Source organism: Petaurus breviceps, unplaced genomic scaffold (genome assembly GCF_028583685.1).
Source record: "Petaurus breviceps papuanus isolate PSGF00001 unplaced genomic scaffold, PetGlider_PUasm1.0 216, whole genome shotgun sequence".
NCBI classification, from domain to species: domain Eukaryota; kingdom Metazoa; phylum Chordata; class Mammalia; order Diprotodontia; family Petauridae; genus Petaurus; species Petaurus breviceps.
Genome location: NW_027185867.1, coordinates 3,235,149 through 3,251,372, shown reverse-complemented (window position 1 = coordinate 3,251,372; position 16,224 = coordinate 3,235,149). Strand labels below are relative to the sequence as shown.

Sequence of the window (16,224 nt, the reverse complement as noted above, 5' to 3'; positions counted from 1 at the left end):
ACATATATATTTTCTCTTTAGCTTTCCTTATACTGTGAAAAGTCTTATGAGTTACAATGATCATTTTTCCATGTAGGAATGTAAATAGTTCAACTTTAATAAGTTCCTTATGATTTCTTTTTCCTGTTTACCTTCTCATGCTTCTCTTGCTTCTTGTATTTGAAAGTCAGATTTTCTGTTCAGCTCTGGCTTTTTCATCAAGAATTTTTGAAAATCCTTTATTTCATTGAATAATGGTATTTTTCCCTATAGCATTATACTCAGTTTTGCTGGGTAGGTGATTCTTGGTTTTAGTCCTAGCTCCTTTGAACTCTGGAATATCATATTCCAAGCCCTTCAGTCCCTTAATATAGAAGCTGCTAGGTCTTGTGTTATCCTGATTGTGTTTCCACAATACTCAAATTGTTTTTTCCTGACTGCTTGCGGTATTTTCTTCTTGACCTGGGAACTCTGGAATTTGGCTATGATATTCCTAAGAGTTTTCTTTTTGGGGTCTTTTTCAAGAGGCGATTGGTGAATTCTTTCAATTTCTATTTTGCCCTCTGGTTCTAGAATATCAGGGCAGTTTTGTTTGATAATTTCTTGATAGATGGTGTATAGGCTCTTTTTTTGATCATGGCTTTCAGGTAGTCCAGCAATTTTTAAATGATCTGTCTTGGATCTATTTTCCAGGTAAGTAGTTTTTCCAATGAGATATTTCACATTGCCTTCAATTTTTTCATTTGTTTGGATCTGGTTTATAGTATCTTGATTTCTCATACAGTCATTAGCTTCCAATTGCTCCAATCTAATTTTGAAGGAGTTTATTCTCTTCAGTGAGTTTTTGAAATTCCTTTTCCAAATTTGACTTTTTAAGGCATTTTTCTCACTGGCTTTTTGGGCCTCTTTTGCCATTTGAGTTGGTCCATTTTTTAAGGCTTTATTTTCTTCAGTGTACTTTTGGGTCTCCTTTAGCAGGCTGTTGACTCACTTTTCCTGATTTTCTTGCATCATTCTCATTTCTCTTCCTAAGTTTTCCTCTGCTTCTTTTACTTGATTTTCAAAATCCTTCTTGAGCTCCTGCATGGCCTGTAAGCAGTTCATATTTTTCTTGGAGGGTTTTGTGGAGTTCTGACTTCACTGTCTTCCTGCTCTATGCCTTGATCCTTTTTGTCCCCAAAAAAGGGTTCTGTGGTCTGTTTGTGCTTCCTCTGTTTGTTCATATTGCCAGTCAATTACTTGACGTTTGAGCTCTGCCACGGTAGAACTCTGCTTCCAGAATGGAGAGAGCTTTGTCCCAAGTCGCTGGAGTTTTCTCAGTTACTGGAGCTATTAGGAGGACACCCTCTCTACAGCGCCCACAAGCTCTGGCTCACTGGCTATATGCCCCAGGACCACTACATAAGACCATGATCCATATCCAAGTAGGTTAAAGCAAAACAATTATCCTCTGAATGCTTGCTTGGTCCTCCTACATCTGCAGGCGAGGATCTCCTGAGGCAGTCATTGCACTGCCACTGCAGCTTCTCACCCCAGGCGTAGCGGCTAGACCTTGCTCTTCCGTCCCATTCTCCCCCCAGCCCCCATTTTCCAGTAGAGTTCCACATTGACCTTTTACTTTGTCTTTGGGTGTTTATGGGATAAGAAGTCTGGAAACCACAATAGCTGCTGGTGGTTCACTCTCCTGAAGTCTCCGCTGGCCGCCTCTGGTCTGGGTTGCCCTGGGGCCAGAACCCCATGGATCCTATGGGACTGAGCTTCCAGCTCAGTGCGATATATCCTTCCTGTCTGCCTTCCAGGCTGCCTTCAGTGGGAGATTTGTTTCTCTCTGTCACTTTGTGGGTTCTATAGCTCTAAGTTTGTGTAGTCATTTTTTACATGTATTGGAAGTCATTCGTGCAGCCAAGTCTGTGCTTCTACTCTGCCATCTTGGTTGCCCCCTGATTCTTAACTTGATTCTTTAGGGTTCTCTAAGTCTGTCATCATGTCATCTGCAAAGAGTGATTGATAGTTTAGTTTCTTCTTTGCCTTTTCCAAATCCTTCAATTTCTTTTTATTCTCTTATTGCTAAAGCTAATATTTTTAGTACCATATTTAATAATAGTGGTGATAATGGACATTCTTGTTTCACTCCCAATCTTATTGAAAGTGTTTCTAGCTTATCCTCATTAAATATAATGCTTGCTGATGGCTATTTTTTTTTTTTTTGCTTTTTTGGGGGCAATTAAGGTTAATTAGTTTCCCGCAGTTTCACAGATGGCTTTTTTTGTGTGTGTGTGTGTGTGTGTGTGTGTGTATGTGTGTGTGTATTAAGTGTCTGGGGCCGGATTTGTACTCAGGTCCTCCTGACTTTGGGGCCGGCACTCTAGTCACTGTACCACCTAGCCGCCCTTATTTTGTTTTTTTAAGGTATTATTTTCTGCAGTATTTTTTTTTGTGTCTTTCTTACCAAACTGTTGGTTCTTTTTTTCATCATTTTTTGACTTCACTTTCATTTCTTTTCTCAATTTTTCCTTTACCTCTCATTTGATTTTTCCTTTTTAGGGATGTGGTGCTCTTCCAAGAATTCTTTTGGGCTTGAGACCAATTCCTATTTTTCTTTGAAACTTTGGATATAACAATTTTGACTTTGCTGTCTTCTGACTTTGTCATTTGCTCTTCCCTTTTTTTATAGTTAAGTTCTTTTTAAATTGATTGCTCATTTTTCCAGTCTATTTCTTAATTTTAAACTTGTTTTAAAGTTCGACTTTACTCCTGGGGTGTAGGTTGCACTGTCCAAAATTTAAGGTTTTTTGTGCAGCTATTTTCAGAGCTAATTCTGGAGTTCTCTAAATTTTCAGTTCTTTCAAGATGTGTGTTCACTACTCTCTGACCTTTGCCGTGTTCTGTGAGTGACCACAAGTATTCTTTTCCATTCTGGAACCTGTTGACCAGGATCCCCGTTCCCCTGCAGCCACAAACTCTGGTTTTGTTATGCTCCTCCTTGTCCTGAGACCAAAGCCCAGGACTTCAGCCTGGTACTGTTTATGGGCAATGCAACAGAGTCATACACTCAGTGCCAGTAAACAGACCCTTGTAAATCTCTTTCTGACCAGTTTTCTCACCCCCTTACGGTCTGTGGGGCCTGGAAGCTGCTGCTATTGTTTCAGTTGCCCCAAAGGCCTGCTGCTGGCTTACCTGGCATTTCCAGGGCTGGACTGCACTCTACTTTCTTTCAACCAGTGGGACAGACCTTTTCTGCTAACCTTCTAAGTTGTCTTGGGCTAGAAAATTCTTTTTTTTTTTTTAACTTTTTGGAGGGGTAAGGTAGGGCAGTTGGGGTTAAGTAACTTGCCCAAGGTCACATGGCTAGTTTTGTATTAAGTGTCTGAGGTCAGATTTGAACTCAAGTCCTCCTGACTCCAGGGCCGGTGCTGTATTCACTGCGCCACCTTGCTGCCCCCAGAAAATTCTTCCATCCTGTCCTTTTGTTGGTTCTGCCACTACAGAATTTGTTTTGAGCCATTATTTTAAAGGTGTTAGAGGGGAATTTGGCAGAGCTAGACCAGTCCCGGCCATTTCTCTGCCATCTTAGCTTCTCCCTCTTTGGTATTTCTTTCAAGAGGTGACCAGTGGAGTTTCTTTGTTCTCTCTCCTATCTTTTTATTTACTCCTTTTTCTGTAGTTCTATAATATGGACAGTTTTTCTTTTATGAATTTTTGAAATGGGATGTCTAGCCAGTCCAAAGATTCCTAAATTTTTTTTACCTTAATCCCTTTTCTAAGTTATTTGTTTTTGCTTTGAGATACCTTATATTTTCGTCTATATTTTTAGCCTTTTGACTTAGTTTTAAATATTTCTTGTTTTTTGGCATCACTGGCTTCTATTTGATTCATTCTAATTTTTAGAGAATTTGTTACCTGGGCAAGGTTTTCCTTGCCTTTCCTATTCTTTCTTCCATTGTTCTTGTTTCTTTTCCATTTTTCCCCTCAAGTATTCTTACTTCATTTATAAAAATATTTGAAACTTTTTTCAAATTCTTATTTAATTTCTTCTGGGAATTCTAGTTGAGTTTGTGCCCAAACTGTGCTTTTCTTTGAGACTTTGCTTGTAGATGTTTTGGAGTCATTCTCTTCTGTGTGTGTTAAGCTTTCCTGCCACCATAATAACTCTTTATGGAGAGATTCTTTTATTATTTGCTCATTCTTCCCACCTGCTTCCTAACGTTAGATTTGTTGTTAGAACTAGACTCTGCAGCACTTCTTTAGGGAAGGTCTGGCCTGGTTCTGTTGCTGTTTTCTTGGAGTATTTAATCTTGTGTTTTTCTATGGTCTCAGGAGGCAGTCTGGGGATCTACAAGCTTTCAGTGTTTCCAGAGTGGTCTGAGGGCAGAGCCCCAGGTTAGAGCTCTGCAATTTCTTGATCTTGGTTTGGGTCTATGTAAGAGTAGACTTCTGTTGGCCCATGTCATTCAGCCAGTTAGAAAGTTTTATTGGTTTGGTGTGGCAGTATTGTGGGCTCTTTGGTCTAGGGTTCCACTCTACAGTCTGGAATTTCTCCTTGCAATCTGGGCTAAATGCTGAATATGAGCCTTTGAGTCTGGAGTATGAGCCACACTGCTGATACTCTTGCTGTTGGCATTTCTCTCTCCAAACATAGCCCTGCCCCCCAAGAATTCTACTCTTCCACGCAGGTTCCCTCTATCTGCCCTGGCTTTGTAACCCAGAAATGAGTAATGGGTGTCAAAGTTGCCATTTGGCATCTTCCCCTGTTGCAGGGTCCTGCTATGGGTCTTGTGGGATATGGGTGAGGATTGCCTCAGTGGACTAGTGTGTTCTATAGGCAGCATACTCCTAAGCTGACCCCAGTGTCCATGTCTCCCTCTCTGATTCTCTGTGTTGAGCTTGGATGAACATTTGATTCACTGGGCTTTTTTATGGATTTCTTTCTGGATTTCCCCAATGGGATTCAGTTTATTGCATATTCTATATCTGTTTAAAGTTTTGTGGAAGGAAGCTCCCACGCTTGTTCTTACAATTTCTTCATCTTGTCTTCTCCTATACCTCTCCATTACATCTTAATCCTTTTACTGTTTAACAAAGAACTAATGTGCTTTTCTGAACTCTAGTGACTCTAGACCTTTTCTTCATAGAAGACATTCCAAGACATGAGTTTTCTACAGCAGGAATAAATCAAAAGGAACTCAGGTCTTGGCATGGGGTAAATGTATGTGGCTCTAAATGTATGGATGTGACTGATTATATATTTTATTCTTTTTTCCCTTCAGCACCCAAGTGTTCAGTTTGCATAATGTTTTTCAGTATTTATTTAAATGTTCTTTAGTATGGTACAGTATATAGTACCAAATAACACATAGTGGTGCCCAGTGGATATTGATTCCTTACTCATGTGTACTGTAGGTCAAGTGCCTCCTTCTTAAAGACTGTTTAATTTTCATCTTTGTATCCTCAGGGCCTAGAAGAGTTCCTGGTGCATAATAAGCATTTTATTGACTAATTGACTTTAAAAAATGGCTATTGATTGACTGATTAGATCTGTTTGCATCTCAGAATATGTCCTCCTATCCCTAAAGTCAAATATAAATGACATATGGTTTTTCTAATCTATCCTCTATTCCCCTTCATTAACATGGATAATTAGTAGTTGATTTGTTTGTGTTGTTAAAGAGCACTAAATGTCTATAGAGTTTTCAGAAATGGAATGATAGTCATCATTCATTTAAATTTCTTTCCTCCTTGGTTTCTTTATTCAGCACAGGGATTTCAAAGACGAATGACTGATTTCTTCCCGGTTAGTCAACAATCATGTACCAGTAACATGGCTCAAAGTGGCTCCATTGATGAAAATAATACTGCTGCTGATGAAATGGCTTTTGCTTGTGCTTTGCCTCAAGAACATGAAAGGGAGTCTAAAGTAGCATCCTTGGGATCTGTTGTGACTTCTAGGAAGCGATGTCTTTCCTTTGACCAGGAAGGAAACCAAATCACAGGAAGAAGCCAATGTGGTGGTGTTGCTAAGAAAAACCTCAAGGACCAATCCACAGATCTTGGGGAAATGAAATGGGAAATGAATTGTTTATTCCAAGTTTGCATGGACCCTGGACAAATTAAACAAGAAGATGATGAAAATGCTCCTGAACCTGACCCATATTATGGGCTTCTTGGAAACTTGGCCTGTCACGAGTCCCAGAGCCACATTTGTAGTCTTCCCAGTGAAGTCCTGAGGCACATCTTTGGTTTCATCCCTATGGAAGATCTGTATAAGAACCTAAGCTTGGTGTGCCACCTTTGGAGGGAGATTATTAATGACCCACTGGTAAGCAGTCTCACCAGAAAATTATTTTTCCATTACTTCTGAGATTTGTGCTTTTCTTTTTTATTGTTGGAGTGGATTGGTTCCTATTTTGGAGCTTTTTTTTTTTTGAGACTGATGCCAGAGAGGGCAACCTGTATACTTCATAAAAGATTTGTAGATACTGCTGTGTGATTCAGCATACCAATCTTAATAAATAGCTGATCTATACTAGTATGAAATTTCTTACATTAGTGTTAGATTTCTTGTAACTTTGTATTATAATAACTTGATTAGGTTTGTCTGGCTTCTCACAGAGGCTTGTAGGATATTTTGCCAAATTTACATTTCACATATGCTAACCTTTGGGACTAGATCTAAAACAAATATTATACCACCTTCATGTATACAGAAATTTGAAAGTCAAGGAATATGGTTCAAGATGTATCAAAGTAAACTTGATGATTTATTGCAAAGCACAAAGGATTTGAGGAAAAATAGCTTGACTTTAATCTTGAGGAATAGGACTTCTGCCATCCTTATGTTTTTGGTTTCTTAAGAGTTCTTTCTGGCTCAAAATATTGGTATTATTTTATGTTATGTTTCCTTGACCCCCTAAATCTGGTACTGCTTTGAATTGGTTTGAATCATGTAATTGACCTTTTGAGATATTTCTTGGTTCAACTCTGGCTGCTTTTTGGGAGGATGTCAACTTCTTAAAATGCAGCCTAGAACTAACACTTTCCATAGCTAGACAATTACATGGATGAATGTGGAAATATGTATTGTATGTCTTCCTACATATAATGGGTATCATTTCTTACCTTCTGAATGGGTGAGGAAGGGAGAGAATTTGGAACTGGAAATGAAAATACATTTTTTCTAAAAAATAAAAGAAAACAAAAATAATAATGCCTTGTTTCCACACAATGTTTTTGCTTTCAGAAACATTTATGTCTCTCATTTAATCTTTTTTGATGGTCCTAGGAGCCTACAGATGGGAAAACTGAGGTAATGAGGACACAGTAAAGATTTACCCAAGATTATACAGGAAGTTAGTGGGGATAACAGTGCTAGAATCAGGACACCTATCTAGTTATGAGAAAGTCATTCTTTACTTGTGGCTTAAGCTGTAGGTTATCTTATTGATGTCCTGAGCTCCCTTGTTACCTTTAAATTACCTGTCTCACAGTTTATTCCTTGGAAAAAGCTGTACCATCGTTACCTGATGAATGAGGCACAAGCTGTCAATGAAGTGGAAAATATCCTTTTGAACTATGCCATATCTAAGGAGGAGAACCTTTGTATGGTGAACCTGATACGGTGAGTTACTTAGATATGTGAGGGGAAAATGGGTTTTTGAACTAGTCTATTCTACAAAGTCAAACCAGCAAAATGCAGAAAGTCTTATAAACCAAAGAAACATATTCCTGTGTTCTTCCTCCTTCAGTTTTAGGCAATATATTACAAAGTATATTAGGAGAGTACTAAAGTCTGAAGTCTTTTCCAGAATTACCTGACTGAAAAAAAAACCTTGTCATTACTTAATCATGTCCTAGTGAGAGGAACTTTTTAATAATTCTCTTTAAAAGTCTAACCCATTTTTTTAAACTAAAATTTTATTGATTTATTTTGTTTTTACATTACAAAAATTTATCCCAGAATCTCTCCCCCCACCTCCAAAGAACCATTCTCTGGAACAAATAATTTTTTTCTTTAAAGAAAGCAGAAGAAAAAAAAAGAATTAGTAGGTGTGTGACCCTGGGCAAGCCACTTAACTGAAGTAATGAGGACATAGTAAAGATTTACCCAAAATTATACAGGAAGTTAGTGGGGATACCAGGGCTAGAATCAGTTGGTGAAATCTGAAAATATATGCAGTGTTCCACACTCATCAGTCTCCCACCTCTACAAAGGAGTGAGGTGGAGTGTCATCTATCTCTTCTTGGGGTCCATACTTAGTCTTTCTAATCCATTTCTAAAACTAAGTCAGAGTTCAGGAAGGATTTGTTCATTCTGAAGATAGAATTAGGGTAGTGACTTCCAACATAGAGGGACTCTTGATTAATTCACTGAAGAATGGTTTCCCTTTTCCCTATGACTGGATTAGGGTAAGGATCAGACTAAGGAAATAAAGAAGTCTTTGTTTAATTCAGATTAACCAAAGTATCTCTTCAGTTGACTTCTGTTCAAGATGAAAGAAGAATACTTCCATGAGATTGATTGCAGAGGGTTTTAGGAAAATGATTGTCCAGGGTGTGTCAGAAGTTGTGGCAATTGTTCTCTTTATGGAAGCAAAATGTTGAGAGAACTTTCATCTAAGCTCTCTAACTATGCTTTTATCTTGTGGAATTTTTTCTCTGAGAATATTTTAAGTTATAACTTCAAAATTCCTTGTATGAGGGAGGTTTGTAAGCGTAGATTTGATTTCTTTTCCTTTGACTTTTTCTAAGCAAAACTACTTAGAATTAGATTAATCTAATTACTAAAAATTTTTCTGGCAGGCTTATGTTTGTTCCACAGACATTAATGACCATTTAAAAAAATTAACCCTGTTTTTTGGCTGTTCTACAGATATACAGTAGGTACCAAATATGTTCAACATGTCAATCCTGAAGAGGCAAGGTGTTGCCTGAAGGATCATCCTCTCTTTCCGCAGGCAGAGGCGTGCCTTCGTCACAAGATGCTTGATTTATACAGTGCTCCTGGGGTATGTAAAGAAAGTTTGGGGAGTTGTAGGGAAAGATGGCATTGCTTTCTCTGAAAGAGAATACTGTATATTGGGGAATGAGTTCTTTTTAAAACTACTTTGTATTTTTATAGAACCTTTCTTCTCTAAATTTGATAAGTTTTTGATACTATAATCTAGAAGTTGGTGAGGAAGTGAAGCAATGAGAGACCATAGAATTATAGGACTTTAGAGTTGAAGTCTAATAGACTCTCTAATAGAGTATTACTCTAATGCCAGAATCCCTTCTGTAGCACCTCTGACACATATTCATCTAACCTCTGCTTGAATCTTTGCTTCTGTAGTGATAGAGAATTCAATACATCTGATAATAGTTGAAGAACTCTGGTCATTCGGAAGGCCCAAATTTCAGTTTTGCTACTTGGCCCTGAAGACTTGTACTCAACTGGACCTCTTATCTGAATGTCCCAAAGATCTCATGGTGAAATAAAGCAACCAATGAAATAATGTCTTGTAGACACATTTAAAACATGAAAGCAGCAATCTATTGTACTACTAAAATTGGGCTCTGAGAAGAAGAGGAAATGCAGTTTTAGAGTTGAAGACTGTCATTGGACAAAACACCCATTTCTTTCATGGTTGGGTTGTCTTTAACACACAGAGTTTGTAAAATTGGCTGGCAGCTGATGGGTAGCACACCAACCTAGCGCTACTTTAAGAGATAGGTTGACTTACTTGGCTTTCATTAAATGTAGCATGTGTCCTCTTTTTCTTTCCTTGTTCTCTATTCCACAGGGTATCAGTGTGTGGGCCTTAATAGCAACGATCGTACTTCTCTCCAGCGCTATGAGTGACATTCAGAGGCTGTTATCCTGTTTCAAGAGGCCTACTTCCCCGGTGACCATATTAGACATCACTGAGACTCTGTACTGTATGGCGGTACTGCTACATGCCATGAGAGAGAAGGGGATTAAGATTAGCAACAGGTGAAACAAAGGAAGAGAAAGGGCAGAGGGGCTAATTTCTTAAGCTGAGAAAACCAAATTTATACATTTGAAATTTTTCAACCTTATCTTTCATTTAGTGGAAGCCTTCTTTAAACATGGAGATGGAGTTGGAACATCAGATTTCCTAAGGAGATTTAAAAAACGTTTTCTTTTCACTGTGGTGTAGTGCACAGAACATTGGTCCAAAGACTGAAGCACAAGTCCTAGTTCTAACTCTTATTATATGACTTGGCCAGATCTCTCTCAGGTTACACATCTGTAAATGGAAAAATAGTATTTTTCACTGCTACAAGATCCTTACATGTCTTTTTCTCATTTTCCTTCTTTCTGTATATGCTTTTTCATGTCTTGTACCTTCAGATATGCTTAGGTCTAACAAATCCTTAAAAAATCTTCATTTGATTGTGCTATCTCCTCAAGCTATTCTCCTGGGTTTGCAACCTGTGTTATCCCTTCATTGCCAGATTTTCTGTAAAAAAATTATTTTATACTCACTGCCTCTTTTTCTTACCATCCACTTATTTCTTTCTCAAAATTTACATTTTTAAAAATTGTGAGCTTATCATACAGAAATGTAGTAGTATGATTATTTTACCTATCAGTAGTTGTGTCATGGATTATCCCCATTCATGTCAAAGACCCAGAGCAAAAGGACAGTTACCCCTTTATAGGTTTTGGTGAGTGCAGAACATGGTAGATGATATCATGGGATTAAGGGCCATATAATTGGTTATAGAGCTGAGGTGTGGGGAACTATATGATTAATTGGATGTTTGGTAATGGGGGCTAGCAATGACCTCCCCTTCTCTAATGAAACTAAGAAATGCTCTGTTTGAATCTATGTGCAAGATAATGGCTCAGACTTTTGTACAACAAACCAGACAGCCTTGAAGGATAGTTTGGTAGAGTAAAGATACCTGACCCAACTCCTGTTCTTTCATACACATTGCCCAAGGATAGCAAAATTCCTTGAGGCAGAAAGAGTTCAGTGATTTAGCAGGAGAGCTGGAGTTCTAGAATTAACCCATTATAGACAAGCTAAATTCTGAACTAAGTTCAGAGACAAAGAACTATGACTTAAGCAGTTACAGGACAAAATCAATAAAAAAAAATGATACAAGGATTAGTCTTTATCTCTGTACATAAAGAAGTTAAATAAGGGGCGGCTAGGTGGCGCAGTGAATAGAGCACTGGCCCTGGAGTCAGGAGGACCCAAGTTCAAATCGGCCCTCAGAGACTTGACATACTTACTAGCCATGTGACTTTGGGCAAGTCAGTGAACCCCAATTGCTCTCCAAAAAGCAAGAAAAAAAAAAGAAGAAGAAAAAGTTAAATAAAATTACTGGGAACTTCTCTGACAGTTTTTTTTAAATGTATGTACTGAATTTAATTTTAATGCTGTACTGAAAAATTTTTTTCCTCAGTTTGTGCCCTTCTTAGCTGTTTTGTTTTCTTCTGTGTACTTTAAAAATGTTTTATTGATGCCTTTTTGTTTGTACCTCTGTCATTACCTACTAACTCTCCTCCCCCCCAGAACTACTTTCTCCGTTTTACCAAATAAGTTTAAAGTTTAATCAAGCAAAACAATTCTATGCATTTAATGTCTGAAAATATATGTTACATTCTTGTTTTTGTTTTTTTAAAGCAATTGAGGTTAAGTAACTTGCTTAAGGTTACACGGCCAGGTGTTTCTGGGTGGGTGCTAAGTGTCGGAGCCCGGATTCATTCTCCAGGTCATCCCGACACTGGAGCCGGTGCTCTTACTCGCTGTGCTACCTGGACGCCCCAATCTTGTTTTTTTTTTAAGCTTTTTTGGAGGGGAGAAGACAGGGCCATTGGGGTTAAGTGATTTGCCCAACGTCACATTGCTAGTAAGTGTTAAGTGTCTGAGGTCAGATTTGAATTCAGGTCCTCCTGCCTCCAGGGCCGGTGCTCTATTCACTGCACCACCTAGTTTCCCTCATTCTTTTTTTAATTAAATTTTTTGAAGAATTGCCTTCACTTCCTCACTCCTCTTTCCTTTCCAAACTCACCTCTCTCCTCTAATTGAGAAAGCAAAGAAAAAAAGCCCAAAACAAAGTCTTATAACATAAATGTGTAGTCAGGCAAAAAAATCTCACATTGGACATGTCCAAAAAAATTGTCTCCTCTGTGCCATCATTTCTGATGAAGACTTTGGAATCGTGATTGGTCATTGTGGTGATATGAGTTCTTAAGTCTTTCGAAGTTGATTGTCTTTACGATTGTTATATAAATTGTTCTCCTAGTTGTGCTTTCTTCACTCTGCATCAGTTCAAATAGGTCCTCCCAGGTTTATTTGGAACCATCCCATTCATTATTTCTTACAGCATGATAGTATTTCATCACATTTAACGTACCTTAATTTGGTCAGTCATTCCCAAATTGAAGGATGCTTCTTCAGTTTCCAGTGCTTTGCCAGAGTACAAACAGAGATGCTATAAATCTTTTTGTATATGTTAGTCCTTTTTGCTTTGATCTCTTTGGAGTATATACCTAGTAGTGGTATTAATGGCCCAAAGTATAAGCGCAGTTTAATAGTTTTTTGGTCATAGTTCCAAGTTGCTTTCCAGAATGACTAGATGAGTTCACAGTTTCATCAACAGAGTGCAATTGTGCACCATCCTTTTAGTCACCCAGGCTCACAACATAGGTGTCATCTTTGACCCTTCACTCTCTCTCACTCCCACGTTCAATATGTTGCCATGTTTTGTTGATTTTACTTTCATAGTATCTTTCATATATTCCCTACTTCTTTCCTCTGGCACTACCACCACATTGGTGCTTGCATTTATTACCTTATACTTAGACTATTGCAAAAGGCTGCTTATTGGTCTCCTTGCCTCAGGTCTCTCCTCAAGGTAGTTCATCCTCTCCTCAATTGCCAAAGTAATTATCCTAAAGTAGTGTGGGTCTCATCATGTCATCATCCTGCTTAACAAACTTCAGTAGCTTCCTTTTACTTCCAGGATCAAATATAAAATCCTCTGTTGTGAGTTTTTTCAAAGCCCTTTATGACCTCTTCCTTCCCCTTCCTCCTATATTCCCCATCCCTCCCGTGTTTGAAGACTTCTTGTAACTTACATTCATGTACTCTGTGATCCAGTGACCCTGGCCTTCTTTGCTGTTCCTTGGACCAGGCATTTTATTACCTGACTCTGGGCATTTTCATTGGCTGTGTCCCTTGTCTGGAACTCAGTCCTCATCTTTGCCTTCTGGTTTCCCTGGCTTCTTTTAAGTTCCAGCTGAAGTCCCATCCTCTCCAAGAAACCTTTCACAATCCCAGTCATACTAGTGCCTTTCCTCTATTGATTCTCTTCAATTTATCCTGTATGTAACTTATTTGTACCTATTTGTTTGCACCTTGTCTCCTAAATTAGACTATGAACTCCTTCAGAGCAAGTATTCTCTTTTACCTTTCTTTGTATTTCCATCACTTAGCATAGTGCCTGACTGTGCTATTTTAGGCACTTAAATTAATATTTACCAGCTGATTGACTTAGGGGTATTGGTCTATAGTTTTTTCTCTGTTTCTACTCTTTCTGGTTTAGGTGTCAAGGTCCTATTTGTATAATAGAAAGAATTTGGTAGGACTTCTACTCTTTTTTTTTCTTTGTTTGTATACTGTTAGGATTGATATTTAAGTGTTTGAAAGATTTCTCTTGGAAATCTATCTATTCTAGAGTTTTTTCTTTGCTTTGGAAGTTCCTTTATGGCTTGTTCAATTTATTTTTCTGAGATTGGGTTATTTAAGTTCTGTATTATTCAGCTAATATAAGAATTTTGTATTTTTGTAAATATTCACCTGTTTATTTTAGATTGTCATTTTTTTTGGCATATAATTGGATGAAATAGTTCCTAATAATTTCTTTGTGAATTCACCTTTGCTTCTGGTAATTTGGTTTTCTCTTTTTTTAAAATCAGATTAACTAATGATTTATTTTATTGTTTTTAATTTAATTTTACTAAATTTTTTTGTTAATTTCTTCTTTGATTTTTCAGGATTTCTGTTAGTATTTTGAGGTGTTTTATTTCTTAGTGTTCTAGGGGATTTTAGTTGCATGCACAACTTGTTGATCTACTCTTTCTCTTTTATTGATGAAAGTGTATAGATAATTTTCCCCCTAATTATCATTTTGGCTGCTTCCCTCCAATTTTGACATGTTAATCTTCTTGTCATTATGTTTAATGAAATTATTGATTGGTCTTATGATTTATTCTTTGACTTCCACCCATTCTTTAGGATTAAGTTATTTAGTCTCCAATTAAATTTTGGACAGTTTCTTCAGAGACTCTTTATTGAATATAGTTTTTATCGCCTAAAAATGTAAAGGATGTGTTTAATACTTGTTTTTCTGTGGTTTGTGGTTATTATACCAAATACTTGGTCAGTTTTTGTGAGGATGCTATATGATACTGAGAATATTTACATTCCTTTCTTTTTTCATTAAGTAATTTCCAGAGGTTGATCACATTTAACTTCTTAAATATACTATTCAGATCCTTTACTTATTTTTTTTTGTTATTTTAAAATAGATCTCTGTAGCTTTGAAAAGACTAAATTGAGGTCCTTTATTATTATAATTTTACTGTCTTATTTCTCCCTATATGTCATTTAACTTTTCATTTTAGAATTTTTGGTGCATACATGTTTAGTGTTGAAATTAATTCATTGCTGTGTGGTACCTCTCAGCAAAATGTAGTTTCCCTGTTTATTTCTTTTAACTAGGTCTATTTTTGCTCTTGCTTTATCTAAGATGGTGATTACTACCCCTGCCTCTTTTACTTTAGCTGAAATGTAATAGAATTTGTTCCAGTCCCTTATTTTAACTCTCCTTGCATGTCTTTCTGATTCAAGCATATTTTTCATATACAGCGTATTGTTGGATTCTGCTTTCTAATTCATTCTGCTATCCTTTTCTGTTTATTTTTATTCTGTTTACATTCATATTCCATCTTGTTCTCATATATTTTTCCTTTGCTTTGTCTCCCAGCCTCTCTTCATAAAGATAAAGAAGAAGGTGGTAAGAGAGGAGTGTGCCCTATGCAAATGCTGTAGATTTGATGTGATCTGCTTCTTTTCTCCTCTGCCTCTCTTCTCTTTCCTTTATGCTGAGCTCAATAACTGGTTCTTATACCTTTATTTATTTTAAGCCTCTCTTCAAATTCTGTACTCCTTAGTTAGGATTTATTTTGTTTAATACTATCCTTCTCTTAATCCTCCCCTCTCCCTTTTTTCCTCTTCTCTCCTTCCTATTTTTCTGTTGAGTGAAATATATTTCTATAACAAACTGTATGTGTATTCTCTTCTTTCACCAGTTCATGTGAGAGTGAGGTTCAAATGTGGCCTGCTCCTCTTACCTATTTCTCCTTGTTAAAAGTATTAACTTGTGTACCCAAATTATGAGATGATTTTCCTCATCTTTATTCTCCTTTTCACCTCCTCCCTTTTTATTTCTCTTCCTTTATGTTTACATTTTTCTTTTAAGATCAAAATACAGTGGAACTATTCTCAAGCCCTGTGTCCCATCAGGCTGCCTAATTATAGACCCTCTTTAATGTGACTTCCAAACTGACAGATCTGATGGCCTTTTTAAAGGCCAAGTATTCTTTGACCTCTTTGCAGCTTTAGGTCCTTGACCATTCCCTTCTCTTGGACATTGCCTTCTATGGCATTTTTCTGTACTACTTTTACCTGACAGGTCCCCCTTAATCTGTTTTGCTGGATCAGTCAGTAAGCATTTAGCAAGTGCCTATGTTTGGGTATAACAACAAAAATAACCTTCCCTCTAAAAATTTAAATTCTGCTATAGGAAATAACACACACACACATGCAATAAGTTAGGGAAAGGGACTGTTCCTGTGATTTCATTGTTATAGAGCACTCGTAGGTGAGGAAATCACCTTTACCAATGTAGGTCATCACTTCTGTAACATGCTGTCTTAGGGAGTTGCCTAGAGTGCTGAGAATTTAAGTGACTTGCCCACCTTCACAGAACCAGTTATGTGTCAGAAGTATATTTGAACTCGGGTCTTCTTGCCCCTGGGGTCGGGAATTTATACCTGACTGTTCACATATATAACTATATACAAAGTAAATAAGAGATAATATATGAGTGTTTGTGTTTGTAATACAAGCACCTGGAGATTATCAGGTAAAGCTTCTTGGAAGTTGAAACATTTGATTTGAGTTTTGAAACGAGACTAAGGAGTCTGTCAGGAATCAGTAAGTAAACAAA

General features: G+C 37.4%; 1 protein-coding gene across 4 annotated transcripts in view; it reads left to right on the top strand.

Moving 5' to 3' along the window:
* The window catches only part of FBH1 (F-box DNA helicase 1), a 91,346-nt gene that overhangs the window by 21,514 nt on the left and 53,608 nt on the right, over nt 1-16,224 (top strand). For all 4 annotated transcript variants that reach the window (XM_069094268.1, XM_069094266.1, XM_069094267.1 and 1 more), the window contains 4 exons: nt 5,733-6,295; nt 7,464-7,594; nt 8,846-8,981; nt 9,756-9,946. In XM_069094268.1, coding sequence (XP_068950369.1) covers nt 5,753-6,295; nt 7,464-7,594; nt 8,846-8,981; nt 9,756-9,946 — 1,001 coding nt within the window. In that variant the 5' untranslated portion in view covers nt 5,733-5,752. The remainder of the gene's footprint in view (nt 1-5,732; nt 6,296-7,463; nt 7,595-8,845; nt 8,982-9,755; nt 9,947-16,224) is intronic.